Source organism: Hypanus sabinus, chromosome 23 (assembly GCF_030144855.1).
Source record: "Hypanus sabinus isolate sHypSab1 chromosome 23, sHypSab1.hap1, whole genome shotgun sequence".
Lineage (NCBI taxonomy): Eukaryota > Metazoa > Chordata > Chondrichthyes > Myliobatiformes > Dasyatidae > Hypanus > Hypanus sabinus.
This window is the reverse complement of record NC_082728.1, coordinates 49,608,563-49,628,860: the sequence shown is the minus strand read 5'-3', so window position 1 is coordinate 49,628,860 and position 20,298 is coordinate 49,608,563. Positions and strand designations below refer to the sequence as shown.

General features: G+C 41.2%; 2 protein-coding genes across 11 annotated transcripts in view; one reads left to right on the top strand and one right to left on the bottom strand.

Annotated features, from left to right (window-relative positions):
• The window catches only part of LOC132380181 (protein phosphatase 1 regulatory subunit 7-like), a 140,371-nt gene extending 129,407 nt beyond the window's left edge, over window positions 1–10,964 (top strand). For 7 of the 9 annotated variants that reach the window (XM_059948846.1, XM_059948848.1, XM_059948852.1 and 4 more), the window contains one exon: window positions 10,825–10,957. Coding sequence is in view for 2 of the 9 variants with exons in the window: in XM_059948855.1 (XP_059804838.1) it covers window positions 10,825–10,882 (58 nt within the window). In the remaining 7 variants the exon portion in view is untranslated. Of the gene's footprint in view, window positions 1–10,824 lie in introns of all 9 variants that reach the window. The other 2 variants (XM_059948855.1, XM_059948850.1) reach the window with 1 other exon arrangement.
• Window positions 10,965–10,992: 28 nt separating this feature from the next.
• Window positions 10,993–20,298, bottom strand: part of LOC132380180 (splicing factor U2AF 65 kDa subunit-like) — a 45,906-nt gene continuing 36,600 nt past the window's right edge. For both annotated transcript variants that reach the window (XM_059948843.1, XM_059948845.1), the window contains exons 9-11: window positions 19,401–19,487; window positions 17,007–17,255; window positions 10,993–11,485 (exon numbers count right to left, since the gene is read on the bottom strand). In XM_059948843.1, the coding sequence (XP_059804826.1) occupies window positions 11,354–11,485; window positions 17,007–17,255; window positions 19,401–19,487 (468 nt within the window). In that variant the 3' untranslated portion in view covers window positions 10,993–11,353. The remainder of the gene's footprint in view (window positions 11,486–17,006; window positions 17,256–19,400; window positions 19,488–20,298) is intronic.

The window sequence follows — 20,298 nt, the reverse complement described above, 5'->3', positions numbered from 1 at the left end:
TCAGTTTATCTGCCAGCTCCTCTCTCATGCCTTTGTAATTCTCTTTACTCTACCTCAATATTAACTTTATCTTTTCCCTCTATCATATTCTGATCATGGTCCCCTAAGGTTTCTTTTATTTTAAGCTCTCTAATCAATTCCAGTTCATCGTACAACACCCAATCCAGAATAACTGATCCTCTAAAGAACCATCTCGAAAGCAATCTACAAATTTCCCCTAATATACTAACATTGCAAAAAAATTAGTCTGTTAAATAACCATAGATTCACCATTATGCTTTTTAAGTTCAAAAAGTTGTTTTTAGTTTCACAGAGTTGAAGAGCACATGTGCTGAGTAAAATGTATTTTAATGACAAAAGACTATGCTGACGAAGGGCCAATTCACTGGACAACAAATTTTTTTCTCAAGTGTTGCTTCCCAGAATTTTTTTCTTTATGATAGACTGCTTGAAGATGAACACAAATATAATTTCAGACTACTTGTGTAGGAATTTGGAGAAATAACAAATTAACTTTTACTGAATATAATGTGTTTAATTGTATAATGGTGCTGATGCTTTGCAATAGTTCAACTAGGTTAAAAATACTTTGTTAATGATTTTCATTTGTACTCAGTGTCTAAGGCTTCTCGCTTAAGTGTCCAAAAATAATTCGCCAGCATTGATGGATTCCAGTTGCCTTGGTATCTTTTTTCTATGACTGCAATGTCCTGTTGAAACCTCTCACCAGGACACTAACAGCACCATAATTTTCAGGGAAGTCTAAATGGGAATGCAGAAAATGAATCTTTAGTGACATGTTGCACTTCATTGTTTTATATGCCTGAAGCATCCTTTCAAACAGCTGCATGCAGTTTGGTGTTCTGTAGATGCTGAGAAAAATTTCGACAACTTCCTTGAATGCCTTCCATGTGATTTTCTCCGGCCCCACTAGAAATCCTTCAAATTGCCTGTCATTGATGACCTGTTTGATTTGTGGACCAACAAAAATGCTTTCCTTAATCTTGGTATCAGTTATTCTGGGAAGCGTCCATCTCAAATATCAAAATCCTTCATAGAAATTTTTGTGCCTGGTGATAGCAAATTCCATCCTTACAGTCCTGAACCCAATAATTATTACTAAAACCTGCCCTGCCATGCAACAGCCGCACTGCCTGAGCATCCCCAAGCATGTCTGGACAAGATAGGAAACTTTCCAGCTTACATTGTAGGCAACATTTTAATTGACTTGAATTATGAATTGAAATAATAAACATAAATCTAAAAAATGGTGTGTAATAGGGAAATTTCATGATCAGTAGCCCAAAATTCATAAGGTACTCCTAAAGGTATTCAGGAAGCAAAATCTTTTTTGTCCAGTGTTAGAGGCAAAAGGACAGGGTTGCTCTAGGCTTCATGACTGACTCCTGCAACTTACACCTTAAGGCAGATGGTGTAGTTCTGCTCCTTTGGACCAGCTAGTATGCTCTGCCATTCGATCTTGATTGATTTATTATCCTGCTCAACCCCATTGTCCTGCCTTCTCTCTATAACCTTTGACACATTTACTAATCAAGAATGTATCAACCTCTGCTTTATGCCAATGACTTGGCTTTCACAACCATCTGTAGCAATGGATTTTACAGATTCATTACCCTTTGACTAATGAAATTCATCCTCACCCATTCTAAAGGGACGTCTTTCAATTCTGAGCTTGTGCCCTCTAGTCCTGCACTCACCCACTTATAGGAAACATCACACACAAAATGCTGGTGTAACACAGCAGGCCAGGCAGCATCTATAAGGAGAAGCACTGTTTAAGTTTCGAGCCAAGACCCTTTGTCAGGACTAACTGAAAGGAAAGATACTAAGAGATTTGAACTTAGTGGGGGGGGGGATGTGAAATGATAGGAGAAGACTGGAGGGGGTGGGATGAAGCTAAGAGCTGGAAAGGTAATTGGCGAAAGTGATACCGAGCTGGAGAAGGGAAAGGATCATGGGACGAGAGGCCTCGTGAGAAAGAAAGGGGAGGGGGGAGCACCAGAGGGAGATGGAGAACAGCCAGAGTGATGGGCAGAGAGAGTGAAAAAAAAACAAACAACTAACTATTGTCAGGGATGGGGTAAGAAGGGGTGGAGGGGCATTAATGGAAGTTAGAGAAGTCAACATTCATGCCATCAGGTTGGAGGCTACCCAGCCGGTATATAAGGTGTTGTTCCTCCAACCTGAGTGTGGTTTCACCTTGACAGTAGAGGAGGCCATGGATAGACATATCAGAATAGGAATGGGACGTGGAATTAAAATATGTGGCCACTGGAAGATCCTGCTTTCTCTGGCAGACCGAGCGTAGGTGTTCAGCGAAACGGTCTCCCAGTTTGCGTCAGGTCTCACCAATATATAAAAGACCACACTGGGAGCACCGGACGCAGTATACCACCTCACCTGGAAGGACTGTCTGGGGCCCTGAATGGTGGTGAGGGAGAAAGTGTAAGGGCAGGTGTAGCACTTGTTCTGCTTACAAGGATAAGTGCCAGGAGGGAGATTGGTGGGAAGGGATGGGGGGGGGGGGGTAGCGAATGGACAAGGGAGTCGCATAGGGAGCGATCCCTGCGGAAAACAGAAAGGGGGGAGAGGGAAAGATGTTCTTGGTAGTGGGATCCCATTGGAGGTGGCGGAAGTTACGGAGAATTATACGTTGGACCTGGAGGTTGGTGGGGTGGTAGGTGAATTCCCATTCTGATATGTCTATCCATGGCCTCCTCTACTGTCAAGATGAAGCCACACTCAGGTTGGAGGAACAACACATTATATACCGGCTGGGTAGTCTCCATCCTAATGGCAAGAACGTTGACTTCTCTAACTTCCGTTAATGCCCCTCCTCCCCTTCTTACCCCATCCCTGACATATTTAGTTGTTTGTTTTCTTTCTCTCTCTCTGTCCATCACTCTGACTGTTCTCCATCTCCCTCTGGTGCTCCCCCCTCCTCCTTTCTTTCTCCCAAGGCCTCCCCTCCCATGATCCTTTCCCTTTTCCAGCTGTTTCACATCTGCTAATCACCTTTCCAGCTCTTAGCTTCATCCCACCCCCTCCAGTCTTCTCCTATCATTTTGCATTTCCCGCTCCCCCCACTACTTTCAAATCTCTTAGTATCTTTCAGTTAGTCTTGACGAATGGTCTCGGCCCGAAACATCGACAGTGCTTTTCCTTATAGATGCTGCCTTGCCTGTTGTGTTCCACCAGCATTTTGTGTGTGTTGTTTGAATTTCCAGCATCTGCAGATTTCCTCGTGTTTGCGCTATAGGAAACATCCTGTCCACATCCACTCTATCTAGGCCTTTCAATATTTGTTAGGTTTTAATGAGATCCCTTTGCATCTCTGATTTCTGAATTTGCTCCGTCTACCATACATCTTTATTCCTTCTACATGGCCATACATTTTGCTGCCCTGTATTCCATCTGCCTCTTCATAGACCATTCCACCAATCTGTCCAAGTCCTTCTGCTGACTCCATGTCAACACTGCCTGGTTCTTGTATCTTTGTTTTAATTATCTGCACACTCGACCACAAAGCCATCATTCAGATCATTGACATGAAAAATAGTCCCCAAACCAAACCCTGTGGAGCACTTCAATTCACTGAAAACCATCCAGAAAAGGCCTCTTTTATTCCCCACTCTTTGCCTCCTGCCAATCATCATTCCTTTAATACCATGGGTTCATATTTTGTTAGTGTCATGTGTGGCACCTTATCAAAAGCCTTCTGAAAATCCAAGTAAACTATATCCACTGACTCTCCTTTTGTCTATTCTGTCGGTTACTTTCTTAAAAGAAATCTAACAGATTTGTCAGGCAAGACTTCCCTTTAAGGAAACCGTACAGACTTGGGCTTATTTTATCACATGCCTTGAAATCTCCAAATACCCCAAAACCTCACCCTTAATAATGGACTAACATCTTGCCAACCATTGAAGTCAGGTTAACTGGCCTATAATTTTGAGTGTTTCTCCTCATTCCCTACATAAAAAGTGATATTTGCGATTTTCCAGTTGTCCTAAAACACTACAGAATCTAGTGATTCTTGAAAGATCACTACTAATGCTTCCATGATCTCTTCAGCTACCCCTTTCAAAACCATAGGGTGTACGTCCACCTGACTTAACTACTATACCTTAAGTCCTTTCACGTTCCCAAGCATCTTCTCCTCAGTAACAGCAACTACACTCAGTTTTGGCCCCAACACTCAAATTTCTGACATACCACTGGTGTCTTCACAGTGAAGACTGATACAAACTACTTGGTGCCATTTCTTTGTCCCTATTAAAATTCTCCAAGGTCATTTTCCTGTAATCCGATATCCACTTTTGCTTCTCTTTTACTCTTTAATATATCTGAAAAAGTATTCAGTATTCTGTTTTATTAGCTAGCTTATCTTCATTTCATATTTTCTCTCTTTATTGCATCTTTGTTGCCTTTTAAAAGCCTCCAAATCCTCGTTTCCAATTAATTTTGAATGCCCTCTCTTTTGCTTTATGCTGTATTTGACTTCCCTTGTCATCCACAGTTGCCTCATCCTCCCTTACAAATACTGCTACTTCTTCTGAGATCCACTGTGTCTTTTGGATTACTCCCAGAAACTCCAGCCATTGCTGCTCTATGATTATCCCCTTCTACTCAACTTTGGCCAGCTCCTCTCTCATACTTCTGTAGTTTCATTTACTCCACTGTAATACTGATATATTTGATTTTAGCTTCTCCCTCTCAACCTGTGGTAAAATTCAATTATATTTAACTACTGCCTCCTCAGGGTTCCTTTACCTTAACTTCCCTAATCAAATCTGAATCATTATCCACAGAACTGCCTTTTCTTCAACTACAAACTGCTCTAAAATGGCATATTGTAAGCATTATACAAATTCCTTCTTCTGGGATTGATCACCAACCTGATTTTCCCAATCTACCTGCTTAATGAAATTCCCCATGACCATCATAACAGCCTTTTTTAACATCTCCCTTTGTAATTTGTACTCCACATCTTGGCTTCTGCTCAGAGGCTTGTATATAGCTTGTTCAATTAGAATAGCTCCCATCTTCCCCAATACTGGTGCCAATGCCCCACAAATTCAAAGCCACTTCTCCCACACCAATCTTTGAGCCACACCTTCAGCTCTCTGATCTTAACTCTGTGTCATTTTGCATGTGGCACAGGTAGGGAACTAGATTATTACTTTCTTGGTTTTTTTAATTTAGTACCTAGCTACTCAAATTTCCTGTGGAACCTCTTTCCTTGTTCTTTCTACATCATTGGTATCCACATGAACCACAGCAACAGGATCTTCCCCCTCCCACTCCAAATACCACTGCAGATCAGACGTCTGGAATCTGGGCGCCAGCCAGCCTTCAGGATTCTTGATTCTTGCAACAGAATTGTGTCTATTCCCTGATTATCCTATCAGCAATTATAACTACATTTACTGAATTTCTCTTCTCCCCCCCCCCCCATGGCTATCTGAACCAGTTTGCTCGCTTGTCCTTCACTGCCCCCACTCTCATCCTTAGAGGGAACAACAATCTCAAGCTTGATGGGACTGAGGCTTCTCCGGTACTACCTCTTAGATTCACCTACCTGCCTTATTTGCAGTCACACCCTCTTGTCCCTAGCCACAGACCGAATTTGAAGTCATTAATGTGTTGGGTGTGCTGCTTCCTGAAAGTGTCCTTGAAACTTGCCCCTCCCTGATACATCATAATGTTGTAAGTCATCAACTTTGAGCCTGAGTTCCTAGAGCAGTCAACACTTGCTGCAGGTGTGGTCACTAGGAACAACAATTGGGTCCACCTGCTCCCACATCATGCACCTATAACATGTCACCTGATCCTGCACATCTAATTTCATTTGTTGTAATCTGGATTTTTTGTTTAAGGAAATGAGACAGATTCTTTGGGTCTCAAAGGCATGGGCTCTGGACACAGTTTTAATAATGAATTTATTTACAAGGGGAGAAGAGCTTGGGAATAACACAAGCAGCTACGATATTCGCACAAACGCGCTTAGAATAGACGAACATGGGAAAAATCGGGTGGGCAGTACAATACATGGGAAAACGGAGTGGGGACAGAGTACAAGTAATGGAAAAGTAATTACGATATCTGCCACCCTTTGACTATGGGCAGGCACGGCTCTCTGCTACAGGTACAACAATAAACGTTCCCAAACCCTATTCAATGCACGGCTCACCACATGTCTCCAGCGCTGTATTGCAGTCTTCAGCCTGGAATGAAGCAGGTGGTCCCTCGAGGATGGCAAAAGAGAGCGAGCCAAGCATATGTAGCACCCTTTATAGGTCAGGGGGCTGGAGGGTCCAGCCCAGGTGATACACCTGGGGGGGGCCAATGGTTTGGTGCTAGACGGGTTAATCCAATTAAGGTGGCCAATGGTTAATTGTGCAATGATTAGTTGGGAGGGGTGAAATGTTGACTGGCATGTGGTGTGCCTTCTGACCAGGTGAGGGTAGTGTTGTCATGTGACAGGCATGGCTCTCTGGAAATATGAAACTAATACTATATAAAAACACCTAACCATAAGAAAATCTCCAGATGCTTAAAAATAAACCCTTACCCATTCTTACCTGCTACTGACCTGTGTCTCCTTGCTGAAGCCTCTTGGACCAAAGCCTTGGTTCTGAGATCAAATATGCAACCCAAAATCAAGATCGAAAGCAATTTAAAACTTTTATCATTTATAATCTAGAATAAAATCAGCCTAAGAAAATGGTTACTGGACAATATATTGAAATATGATGAAATCTGAATCTGAGACTTGGAAGAAAATCCTCAGTATATTATTGTTCAAGCAAATAAACTGCATAATTTGCTACCATTATTTCTTGATTAATATTGTTAAACATGCTGGTATTTATTGGACTTGTGCACCTCCAAAGGGTCTCATCCAAAATGTTTTTAACTTTTAACTTGCACTGGACACTTATATCTTGTTTTTAACTGACATATGGCTGTTGTGTTTTACTATTTATTGTTATGTTTATTATTTAGTGTTGCATTTGTTATGATTGCACTGCTTCTGGGAAATGCTGTCTCATTCTGCCCTGCAGAGCTGATGTACGGTTAGAACGACAAAGTTTTTGAATCTTGAATCTTGTTTATTCCCCTCCATAGATGCTGCCTGATTTGCTGAGATTCTCCAATGTTTTGTTAAAGTTGCACAAGATTTTCAGCATCTGTAGAACCTTTTGTGTTTGTGCCTCTGAGTAAAATCTTTAGAATTGCTATCTATATTTGCATGGTAAAATAAAACTGTGTACTGTGTTCTATCAAGCAAATCATTAGTACTTCAGGCACTATGTAAGACCACAAGTTACAGAATACATTCAACTTAGCTTAAAATTTTGCTCTCCATTAGCTGTGGATTGTGCAGATTTGAGACTGTGGTCATTTGCCTTATGCTGTTCCTCATCCATCCCTCCTCTTAATGATCTTTAGGGAATTTTTCTCCTTTGAATCAGGAATGAAATACATTTCCCCTTCCCCAAAAGGCTTAGATGTTGGCTTTTGAAATGGAAGTTGGTACCTAGCAGATAACACCAGCATTCAACCTATGTAAAATTTATTATGCTGTGAAACACTGGAGAAAGGATCTACACAATTTATACAAAATTACACCAATAACCAGATGAGTTTTAAAATTATGAAGTTGTGGGAAAAATTGACTAGTTTTTTTTTAAGAATAGTAACATTTATAAACAAATTACACAAAGCCTTACCAGACAGTGATTAAATAGAGATAACGGGATAGATTTCTGCATTTGCCAGGTGCCCTGAGCAACACTCAAAATAGTCTATAAAATCTCATTACAGGATTCTTCACTAGTTAAAAGTAAAAGAGTGAGACATGTTAAATGTGCACAGTAAGTCAGCCAAGTTTTGGAATAAGCACACAATCTTCCTCACTGAATCTTGTTCATATTTTGTAAAGGAGGCTTCTTGGGCTTGGGCCTGTGTATAGCTAAACTACTAATAACTTGAGTACACTGTTTTACTTTAAAATAAAAATTGTGCTTCTAAAGATTTAAATCATGGGCACAGCATGGAAAACACCAGAAAATTCCAAAACATTCGACAATGTTAATCAGAAAATAATAGTAACCAAGTTTGATGACCTTGTGGTTTATAAGGTCATCAAACAGAACAAAATAGGAGGCTCACACGAGGAAATCTGCAGATGCTGGAAATTCAAACAACACACTCAAAATGCTGGTGGAACACAGCAGGCCAGGCAGCATCTATAGGGAGAAGCGCTGTCGACGTTTCGGGCCAAGACCCTTTGTCAGGACTGACTGAAAGGAAAGATAGTAAGAAATTTGAAACTATTGGGGGGGAGGGGGAAATGCAAAATGATAGGAGAAGACTGGAGGGGGTGGGATGAAGCCAAGTGCTGGAAAGGTGATTGGCGAAAGTGATACAGAGCTGGAGGAGGGAAAGGATCATGGGACGGGAGGCCTCAGGAGAAAGAAAGGAGGGGGGGGAAGCAACAGAGGGAGATGGAGAACAGGCAAACAACTAAATATGTCAGGGATGGGGTAAGAAGGGGAGGAGGGGCATTAACGGAAGTTAGAGAAGTCAACATTCATGCCATCAGGTTGGAGGCTACCCAGCCGGTATATAAGGTGTTGTTCCTCCAACCTGAGTGTGGATTCATCTTGACAGTAGAGGAGGCCATGGATAGACATATCAAAATGGGAACGGGAATGGGACGTGGAATTAAAATGTGTGGCCACTGGGAGATCCTGCTTTCTCTGGCGGACCGAGCGTAGGTGTTCAGCGAAACTGTCCCCCAGTCTGCAAAGGGTCTCACCAATATATAAAAGGCCACACCTGGAGCACTGGATGCAGTATACCACACCAGCCGACTCACAGGTGAAGTTTTGCCTCACCTGGAAGGACTGTCTGGGGACCTGAATGGTGGTGAGGGAGGAAGTGTAAGGGCAGGTGTAGCACTTGTTCTGTTTACAAGGATAAGTGCCAGGAGGGAGACTATTGGGAAGGGATGGGCGGGACGAACGGACAAGGGACTAGCATAGGGAGTGATCTCTGCAGAAAGCAGAAAGAGGGGGAGGGAAAGATGTGCCTGGTAGTGGGATCCCATTGGAGGTGGAAGAAGTTATGGAGAATTATATGTTGGACCTGGAGGCTGGTGGGGTGGTAGGTAAGGACAAGGGGAACCCTATCCCGAATGGGGTGGCGGGTGGATGGGATGAGGGCAGATGTGAGGGAAATGGGAGAGATGCGTTTGAGAGTAGAGTTGATGGTGGACGAAGGGGAGCCCCTTTGTTTAAAAAAGGAAGACATCTCCTTCGTCCTGGAAAGAAAAGCCTCATCCTGAGAGCAGGTGCGGCAGAGACGGAGGAATTGTGAGAAGGGGAATAGTCCAGGTAGCTGTGAGAGTCTGTAGGTTTATAGTAGATATCAGTAGATAGGCCGTCTCCAGAGGTGGAGACAGAAAGATCAAGAAAGGGGAGGGAGGTGTTGGAAATGGATCAGGTAAATTTGAGGGCAGGGTGAAAGTTGGAGGCAAAGTTAATGAAGTCGACGAGCTCAGCATGCGTGCAAGAGGCAGCGTCAATGCAGTCGTCGATGTAGCGAAGGAAAATAGGGGGATGGATACCGGTATTGCCTTGGAACATGGACTGTTCCACAAAGCCAACAAAAAGGCAGGCATAACTGGGACCCATACGGGTGCCCATAGCTACACCCTTGGTTTGGAGGAAGTGGGAGGAGCCAAAGGAGAATTTATTGAGAGTAAGAACTAATTCCGCTAGACAGAGGAGAGTGGTGGTAGAGGGGATTTGGTTAGGTCTGGAATGGAGGTATATAGGGACTGGACGTCCATGGTGAAAATAAGACAGAGGGGGCCAGGGAACTTAAAATCATTGAAAAAATTCAAAGCATGAGAAGTGCCACGAACATAGGTGGAAAGAGATTGAACGGGGTGGGGGGGGGGGGGGGATAAGACAGTGTCAAGGTATGCAGAAATGAGTTCAGTGGGGCAGGAGCAAGCTGAGACAATAGGTCTACCTGGACAGGCAGGTTTGTGGATCTTGGGTAGGAGGTAGAAATGGGAAGTGCAGGGTGTGGGAACTATGAGGTTTGTGGCAGTGGGTGGGAGATCCCCAGAGCTAACAAGGTTGGTGATGGTATTGGAGACAATGGCCTAGTGCTCCTTAGTGGGATCATGATCAAGGGGTAAATAAGAGGAGGGATCAGGGAGCTGTCGCTGTGCCCTGACCAGGTAGAGGTCAGTATGCCAGACAACAACAGTTCTGCCCTTATCAGCAGGTTTTATAGTGAGGTTGGGATTGGTGCGGAGGGAGCAGAGAACAGAGCGTTCGGAAGGAGTGAGGTTGGAATTGGAACAGGGTGTGGTGAAGTCAAGATGGTTAATGTTCCGTCGGCAATTGGCAATAAAGAGATCCAGAGCAGGTAGAAGACCAGAGCGGGGTGTCAATGAAGAGGAGGAGGGTTGAAGACGGGAGAAGGGGTGGGTGTAGGAGAGTCCTTGTCAAAAAAAAATGAGGCTATTCCTTGGCTGGAAGGGAAATACCAATTTGACTAAAAGTTAGTAATTTCTAATTTTGATTTTGTAAAGTTCTTATCCCTTTCTTCCCCTCAATTAGATACAGAAGGTAGCTCAGCCTAATGCTTTGTTTTTAGCTCCTGTTCGTTCCTTAATTACCTGCTGGCAGTGTTGCTGATGTTTCATCATCTCAACAATATAGAAGTGTGATTTAAACATTATTCATAGTTATTAAAATAATAAATCTCTGTTTACAGTCGTTCCAGAATTGAAGACGCCAGATTATATGCGGCCCAGCACTTTGTGAAGAAATAACACAATTGTTGAATGTGTTACAATAAAAACAGTATCAAAACAAATCCAGAGAAGAAAAATGGCACTGGTCCAGACCACCGTAAGGAGCTTTTATGCATAACTAGCACAACTAAGTTTCCATTTCAGAAGTTTATTAGTTGAAACCAGGTACAGTGTTCAAATACTGGTTTCACCAGTCTGACAGAATCAGCAGTTACAGAATTTGCTGTTCCTTCCCAAAAAGTCAAAAGAAAGAAAGGCCCAACACTATAAAAAAGATTCAATTCCATTTACAAGTTTTTTTGCTATTACAGTTCCTGCAACATGGATATTTACGCAGAATACCATAACGACATCAAGACATCCATGCTAAAAATAAACTGAATTTGATTACTACAAACTACTGAAACCTGTGCTATTTTATACAGATCTAGTTAGAACTATAAACAAAGCTTTAGTCAGAAATGCCGACAGCAAGGTGATTGAGTGTTGTTAGAAGTCACGTCTGTGGTACAGCTCTGGGTCATAATACTTGGTAACTACAACTCTATTGGCAAACTTTCTGCCTGTTAGTGCTTGCATTGCTTTTTGGCAGTCTAGAGGAGAGATGAATTCTACAAATATCTGTTGAGAGGAAAAAAAAGTTAACAGTAAGCCAAATGAACTGTATTCATGACGTAATATATAAATAAGTACTGCAATAAAAGGCTGCCCTGCTTCAAAATGAAACCTTAGAACTGGACCTCTTTATTATTAATTGCTGTGGTACTGAACCATGCTCATTTGCATAACTGGAGTTTCCATCAAGTCATGAGAGAGGAGTTGGCCAGAACTGATTGGAATCTATCACTGGCAGGGAAGATAGCAGAGCAGCAATGCTTGGAATTTCTGGAATCTATTCAGGCGGCACAGGATATGTACAGCCGACCCTCCTTATCTGCGGGGGGATTGGTTCTGGGAACCCCCAAGGATACCTAAAATCGTGGATGCTCAAGTCCCTTATTTAACCTGTCTCAATGTGGTGGTCTTTAGGACCCAGCGGAACCCCTGACTTTATTTAACCTGTCTCAGTGAAGTGAACATTAGGACCTGACTCAGCTCTGAATCCGCAACGTTTCTTCTGTTCACGAAAATAATCACAATCACGATTGAAAATAAGGTGGAAGTAAAAAAGCGATCAGAAAGAGGTGAAATGCCATTGGTCGTTGGAAAAGCGTTAGGCTACAGTCGGTCAACGATCGGAACAATTTTAATGGAGCATGTGAAAGGCCCTGCCCCACTGAAAGCTACAATTATTACTTAGCAACGCAGTGGTTTAATTACTGAAATACATATGTTTCTTAAGTTTTATATGCATAGAAAGGTAAAATATATACTATATACTAAGAAAAACGTTTTACTAACTGACACTAAATAACACCGGATGTACCTGTTCCGACTTCAAATCCGACTTAAAGATGGACTCAGGAACGGTACTCGTTCATAACCCGGGGACTGCTCATACTTTTAAATAATCTCTAGATTACTTGTAATACCTAATACAATGTAAATTCTATATAAATAGTTGTTATGCTGTATTGTTTAGGGAATGACAAGAAAAGATAGTCTGTACGTGCTCAAATAACGAGTGCTGGAGAGAGAACTTCCGGGTTTTCCCGATCTGCGGTTGGTTGAATCCGCGGATAAGGAAGGCCGACTGTACATCCCAAAGAGGAGGAATATTCTAAACACAAGATGACACAACCATGCTTAATGGGGAAAGTCAAAGCCAACATAACTGCCAAAGAGAGGGCAAAAATTAGTGGGAATTTGGAGGATTGGGAAGCTTTTAAAAACCAACAGAAGGCAACAAAAGAATCATGAAGGTAAAGATAGAATTTGAAAGTAACGAGGATACCAAAAGTTTCTTCAGATACATAAAGTGTAAAAGAGGGGTGACAGTGGGTATCAATCAGACTGCTGGCAAATGATGCTGGAAAGGTAGTTATGGGGGACAAGGAAATGCCGCACAAACTGAGTAAAAATTTTGCATCAGTCTTCACTGTGAAAGACACTAGTAGTATGGTGGAAGATCCAAGTGTCAGGGAGTATGAAGTGTGTGAAGTTACCATTACTAAGAAGGTTCTTGGGAAACTGACGAGTTTGAAGGTAGATAAGTCAACTGGACCAGATAATAGACCCCAGAGTTCTGAAAGAGGTGGCTGAAAAGATTGTGGAGCCTTTAGGAATGATCTTTCAAGAACTACTAGATTATGGAATGGTTCTGGACAATTGAAAAATTGCAAGTGTCACTTCACTCTTTGAGAAGGGAGAGAGGCAGACGGAAGAAAATTATAGGCTGGATAGTCTGGCCTCAGTGGTTGGGAAGAAGTTGGAGCTGATTGTTACGGGTGTGGTTTTGGGGTACTTGGAGGCACATAATAGTCCGTAGTCAGCATAGTTTCCTCAAGAATAAATCTTGCCTGACAAATCTGCTGGAATTCTTTGAAGAAACAATAAGCAGGATAGACAAAGGAGAACCAGTTGATAATGCATACTTGGATTTTAGGAAAGCCTTTAACAAGATGCCTTAAGAGGCTGCTTAAAAAGCTATAAGCCCATAGTATTACAGGGAAGATTCTAGCATGGATAAATTAGTGATTGATTGGCAGGAGGCAAAGAGTGGGAATAAAAGGAGCCTTTTCTGCTTGGCTGCTGGTGACTAGTGGTGTTCCACAGGGGTCTGTGTTGGGACCGTTTCTTTTTATATTATATGCTAATGATTTGGATGATGGAATTGATGGTTTTGTTGCAAAGTTTGCAGACGATACAAGGATAGGAGGATGGGCAAGTAGTTTTGAGGAAATAGGCTCAGAAGGACTTACACAGATTAGGAGAAAAGGCAAATAAATGGCAGTTGAAATACAGTGTCGGGAAGTGTATGGTCATGCACTTTGGTAGAAGAAATGAAAGAGCCTACTATTTTCTAAATGGAGAGGATACAAAAAACTGAGGTGCTAAGGGATTTGAGAATCCTTCTGCAGGATTCCCTAATGGTTAGCTTTCAAGTTGAGTCTATGGTGAGGAAGGCAAATGCAATGTTCACATTCATTTCAAGAGGACTAAAATATAAAAGCAAGGATATAATGTTCAGACTTTATAAAGCACTGCTGAAGCCTCACTTGGAATATTGTGAGCAGTTTTGGGCCCCTTATCTTAGGAAGTGCTGAAACTGAAGAGGGTTCAAAGGAGGCTCATGAAAATGATTCCAGGTTTGAATTATTTATCATATGAAGAGTGCTTGGTGGCTCTGGGCCTGTACTCACTAGAATTCAGAAGAATGGGGGTGACCTAATTGAAACCTATCAAATGGTGAAAGGCCTTGATAGAATGAATCAAGAGAGCACGTTTCCTATGGTTGAAGAGCCTAAGACCAGAGCGCACAGACTCAGAATAGAGGGGCATCCTTTTAGAATGGAAATGAGGAGGAATTTCTTTAGCCAGAGAGTAGTGAATCTGTGGAATTTGTTGCCACAGGCAGCTGTGGAGGCGAAGTCTTTATGTATATTTAAGGCAGAGGTTGATAGGTTCCTGATTAGTCAGGGCATAAAGGGATACAGGGAGAAGGCAAGAGATTAGAACTGAAAGGAAAAATGGATCATCCGTGATGGTGTAGCAGACTCAATGGGCCAAGTGGCTTAATTCTGCTCCTATATCTTATGGTCTCCTGGTCTTATATAAGTAATTTGCAACTGCTACATCAATGCATGTAGACAAGGCTCAAGTCTCTATTCACCTTTTACCTGTAAAGATAACTAATAAAGGCAGCTTGCCCTATGAACTTAACCCCTCCATCTTGGATCCCCAACCCAATGCTAAGTATAGTGTTTGTTGGGGAAGGATGGAAGATGAGTAAGAGTAAAATCCATGGACCAGGCTACAGTTTGTATCCAAGACCAACTTTTGTATCTATTGAGCATGAATAAGCAAAGAAAACCTAGTCACTTGTTCAAAACAAACCCCGATTATAAAGTTAAAAACCAGAATAAAAATAATAACCATGTTCTAATTCAAATATTAAATTGAAATTTAAAATCACTTTGCTTGGTGATTTCAACTTCTCTGATATTGACCAGCACCTCCTTAGTGCAAACAACTTAGAATAGACAGAATTTGTTAGATGTGTCCAGGAAGAATTCCTGAACTGGAATGAGGCAATGGACCAGGTCAGGTGTCAGATCTATTACTGGGAGAACATTTCAGAGATAGTGACCACAATTTCCTGACCTTTACCATAGTCTTGGTGAGAAATAGGTGCAAACGGTATGGGAAAGTGTTTAATTGGGGGAAGAAGAATTATGACAATATTAGGCAGGAATTTGGGAGTGTAAATCTGGAAGAAATGTATTCAGGGAAATCCACAAATGAAATGTGGAGCATGTTCAGAGAGAACTTGCATGGCCTTCTGGATAGGTTTGTTTTATTGAAGCAGGGAAAGAATGGTAAGGTAAAGGAATCACAGTTGACAAGAAATGTGAAATACCTGGTCAAGATAAAGAAAGAAACTTACTTGTTTAGGAAGCACGGATCAGACAGGGCTTGAGAGTTACTAGGTAGACAGGACGGAGCTGAAAAATAGACAGGAGAACTAGAAGGGAGAATGAGAAGGCATTGGGAAGTAGGATTAGGAAAACCCTCAAGGCATTCTACAATTATGTGAAGAAAATGAGGATGACTAGAGTGAAGGTAGGACTGATAAGGGATAGATGAGGAAATATGTGCCTGCAGGTGGAGGAGGTAGGGGAGGTCTTTAATGAATATTTTGCTTCAGTGGGTAATATTCAGTGGGAGCGACTCTGATGTTTGTGAGGTTAGTGTAAAACAAGCTGATAAGCTAGAACACGTCGATGTTAAGAAACAGGATATGATGGAACTTTAGAAAGAACATTTGGAGATATCCCCGGGTCTAGATGCCATTTACCCCATGTTACAAGAGAAGCAAGGGAAGACGTTGCTGTACTTCATGACTAGGTGTTCCAGCTCTTGTCAACTATGGTTCCATCACCTTACTATCCCTTCCCTGCCTCAGTGGGATCGTTGCGCCTTTGGCAATGATTCTTGCGTCCTCACTAGTCACAGGGGTAGCACCATTTGATTGGAAGGTAACAAATATTATTTTGTTCAAGTAAGGGAATAGGTATGGGTGGGTTAGTAAGTTTGTAGATGATAGAAAGGTTGGTGGAGTTGTGAATAGTATAGAAGGTTGTAGGTTACAATGTGACATTGACAGGGGATGCAGAGCTGGGCTGAAAAGTAGCCGATAAGAGTTTAACCTTGAAAACAATGAAGTGATTCACTTTGGAGGTTCGTATTTGTTAGCAGAATGCAGGTTTGATGGCAAGATTCTTAGTAGTATAGAGGAACAGAGGGATCTTGGAGCCCACGTCTATAGACCCTTCAAAGATGCTGCGCAAGTTGATAGGGTTATTGAGAAGGTTGTAAGGTGTGTTGGGGTTTAGTTAGTTAGGTGACTGAGTTCAAGAACTTTGAGGTAATGTTGCAGCTCTCATTAATTAGACCACATCTGGAATACTGTGTTCAGTTCTGGTTGCTTCATTATAGGAAGTATATGAAAGCTTCAGAAAGGGTACCGAGGAGATTTACCATGATGTTCCCTAGATTACAGAGCATGTCTTATGAGGTTAGCTTGAGAGAGCTAGGGCTTTACCCTCTGGCGAGGAGACTTGATAGAGGTACCCAAGACAAATAATGCATGGAATGATGGCCAGAGACATTTTCCTCAGGATGGAAATGGCTAAAACAAGGGAGCATAATTCTAAGGTGGTTGAGGAAAGTTCAGGGGGTTGTCAAGAGTTGTTTTTTTTTATAAAAGAGAAAGGTGAGTGCACAAAACACCCCTGCCAGGGTGTTGTAGAGGCAGTTAAGACATTCATCTATAGGCACATGGATGATAGAAAAATGGACGGCTACGTAGCTGGAAACGGCTAGACTGATCTTAGAGCAAATTAAAAGGTTGGCACAACGTCGTGGGCCAAAGGGCTTGTACTGGCTGTAATGTCTATGCCTATCAACTCCACATGTAGAGTTAAGGAAAATGTTGAGATTTGAAAATTAAAGCTACAACGTCTGATTGCCATTCTTTTACCTTGCCACAGCCAGGCACTTCTAATCCATCCAGTGGACGAGGGATTTCAATCGATTTCACAGTTCCATATTTGCTGCACTCTTCTCTAATATCTTCCAAAATTTCCTCATACTCTTCGTCATCAATAAGTTCATCTGGTGACACCATGTTTAACAAGCAGAGCACATCAGTGGGAAGCCCCGTGTTCTGAACTTGCATTGTTGGAAGGCCTGGCACCTGCACGGTCACTGGTGTTTGAATAATAGCATTCTGCACAGAAAAATAAAAATTTTAAATCAGCTGTCATCTCCACTTTCCTAGCTGTCCACCATATTACACTACATGGGTGGGAAGAAATATTCTCTACTGCAACTACTGAATATTCCCAGTAACACTACTCAAAATAGAAAATGATGTGTTTCTATTGGTAAAGGCCTTGGGATCCATTGAAAAACATTTCATTGTATGAACTAAATTTGTAATTCCAATCAGCTGTATGATATACAGTATTTTTGGAAGCAAATGGCTTTAATTTACTATCACATCAAGAATTGTTACATTAAACATCGACTGTTTCAATTGCAAACCAAAACTGTGCACTTAAAAGCAATGTTTTTACTCACCAAAATAACAAAGGCGAAAATAAGGCAAAAACATTGATGGTAGTATATTTTATCATCAATAGTTACAGTTGTGTTCGGGTAAAAAAAATTTAAAAAATAAATCCACGGTGAATCTTAATGTTATTTGCTAACATTAAGAGCTGCTCAATATACAGTAGTCCTATATTGCAGCTCAGACCCATTATTCTACCAAAGTCTTAATGATCAGTATCCTTCTGTGCTCCAAACAGAAGTTTCTCTGATCTCATCATGTAACTGGTATACCACACACTGTTTTATTACTGATAACTGATGAAAGATATTCATACTTGTTAGTCAAAACAATTAACTCTTAAGTTTAAATAGTAAACAAGATCTCTCATTCTCAATGCCAGTGAACTTGTATGGAGTTGACTTTTCGTTGTGAAAAATCTAGTTTAAAAGTATGCTTGGCTAAGTTAAAGGACTTTTTTTGAAAGTATCGTTTCAATCACAAATAGAAGTAAATAACCTTCTGTAGGAAGGAAAGTCACTGAGGCAGATGCTGGGCTTCTTCAAATGAAGAATAAATTAAGTGCTCTGGATTAGTTTTGAATTTTTCTAACAAGGAACTCACACAATTATTGCATAGCAGTTAGCACAACACTATTTCAGCCTGGAGTATTCCAGAGTTTGGAGCTGAATTCTGGCCCAGTCCATAAGGAGTTTGTACATTCTCCCCATGACCACATGGGTTTCCTCCGGGTGCTTTGGATTCCTCCCAGTTAGTAGGTTAACTGATCATTGTAAATTGTCCTGTGATTAGATTAGGATTAAATGGAAGGTTTGCTGGACAGTGCAACTTGTCGGGCTGGAAGGGCTTGTTCTCTAGATAAAATGCCACCTTCTGGTGACGAACACTCAAAGTTTCAAGATTCCATGAAAGACTTACCAACAGTCTTAAATGCAGATGCTGAAGGTCAATACCTGAAAATAATGTCTGCAAAGTGAAGGTGACTGTGAACCTTCTGAACCTTACAAACCCAAAGCTTTCAGATTCCACTGGGTGCTGAATCAGTTGACCGCAATCAAAGTGTTGGGACATGTATAATTAATTTCTCCTGTAGTTTATAAAGTTCCACTAGTGATTTCTATCTAGTGGCTACTAATGAAAGCAGACAGTCTGTGGACTTCAGGGTAGCAGATAGAGGAATGTATTGAAGACGAGGCAGCAATCATGAAAGCTTTTATAATTACCCATTAGAAAGAATTAAGAATGAATAAGATATTAAGACAATTGCTTAGAGACAAACTCACAGAAGCCAATTCAACTAACAAATCAAAATCACAATGGGTTGCTGATTTCCTTTATGAACTGATTACTGACTCTGCTCAACATATAATCAATGAATTACATTCATGAAACTCATTTAAATCTATCTGGTATTCAATGTTATCAACAAATAGTAAGATTTAAAATACACAAGTAAACCAAAAACTGATTCTATACAGGTACACATGCACCACTGAACACTTCATAATGTTTTATAAACTGGGGTGTAGAGTTAGCAAGAGTTGGTCTAGTTTGTGCCCAAATAAGGCTTGGAGTCTATGTTTTGGAGCACAACTTTATCACCTGCAAGCCAGGTTCCACTTACAATGACAATGGATTTTGAGTAAAAATGACTTTAATTTAAAAAATTAAAAGGAAAAGGTAAAAAAAAATGCAGATGTGAACAAAATTTGTTGACAAAAAGAGATAGGCTAATACAAGGAAATCATCCTGGGGTACAAGTGCAAAATAGTTAATATTTTAAACTATAAAATGAATTACCGGGTTAGCATTCTTCGCACCAACACTGGCCCTTTGTACTATAAGCTTCTTATCACCAAGCTGCATCCCATTCAATCCTGCAATAGCCTAAAAAGAATATATATTATTTAGGATAGGCAGGCTTAAAAATTCTTGGTTAAAAAAAAATCTATGAATTGCATCAGTTTTCTATTTTTAAGAATACAAGAGGCTGAAAACAATCATAAGTGTACACAATGGGGAAGACCTTTGTGGTACAAAACATTAAATGTGTGCTTTTTAAATATTCTAGCTTACAATTCCACTAAATATTAGAAATTGTTTTATTCCTAAGGCCTATACCAGTCAATTGATTGAATACCTGATGATTCTGAAAAAAACTCATGCTCTAACAAACAGTTGTCTGCAGCACCGTGAGCATGAATTGTATTTCACATCAATTAGTTTTAGACAAGCAATAGTTCTTTAATTTTTCACTTCCCCATTTTGAATTCCAATTCCCTATCAACACTCTTTATATTAAACCTACCAATTAGCAAATAAATGTAACTGTGGGCTCCTCTGCACTCAGCAACGAACAGCTGGTAGGAAGTAGACATACCTGAAGCCCCTGGTGGAGACCCAGCAGAAAACTGATGAAACTCATCATGCTTATGGTTGGCAGGCTTGAGTGTTGGTCTCCACAGAAGTTTAAGCCTGCAACCAGAGATGCAATGTGATCCCAGGCTGTAAGAACCAAACAGCTGGCCTTCACCAAGCTCTCCTAGAAGCCAATGACTAAGGTATTCCTTAGGACAATGGTCCCTTTACCTGTGGCCCACAAGAGATACTTGCTACTTCATCTAAACAGGTCTGCGCTCACAGTTCTTCGGCACAGAAGAAATAGAAGTGGGCAAAACAAGAATAATTGGCAGGACGG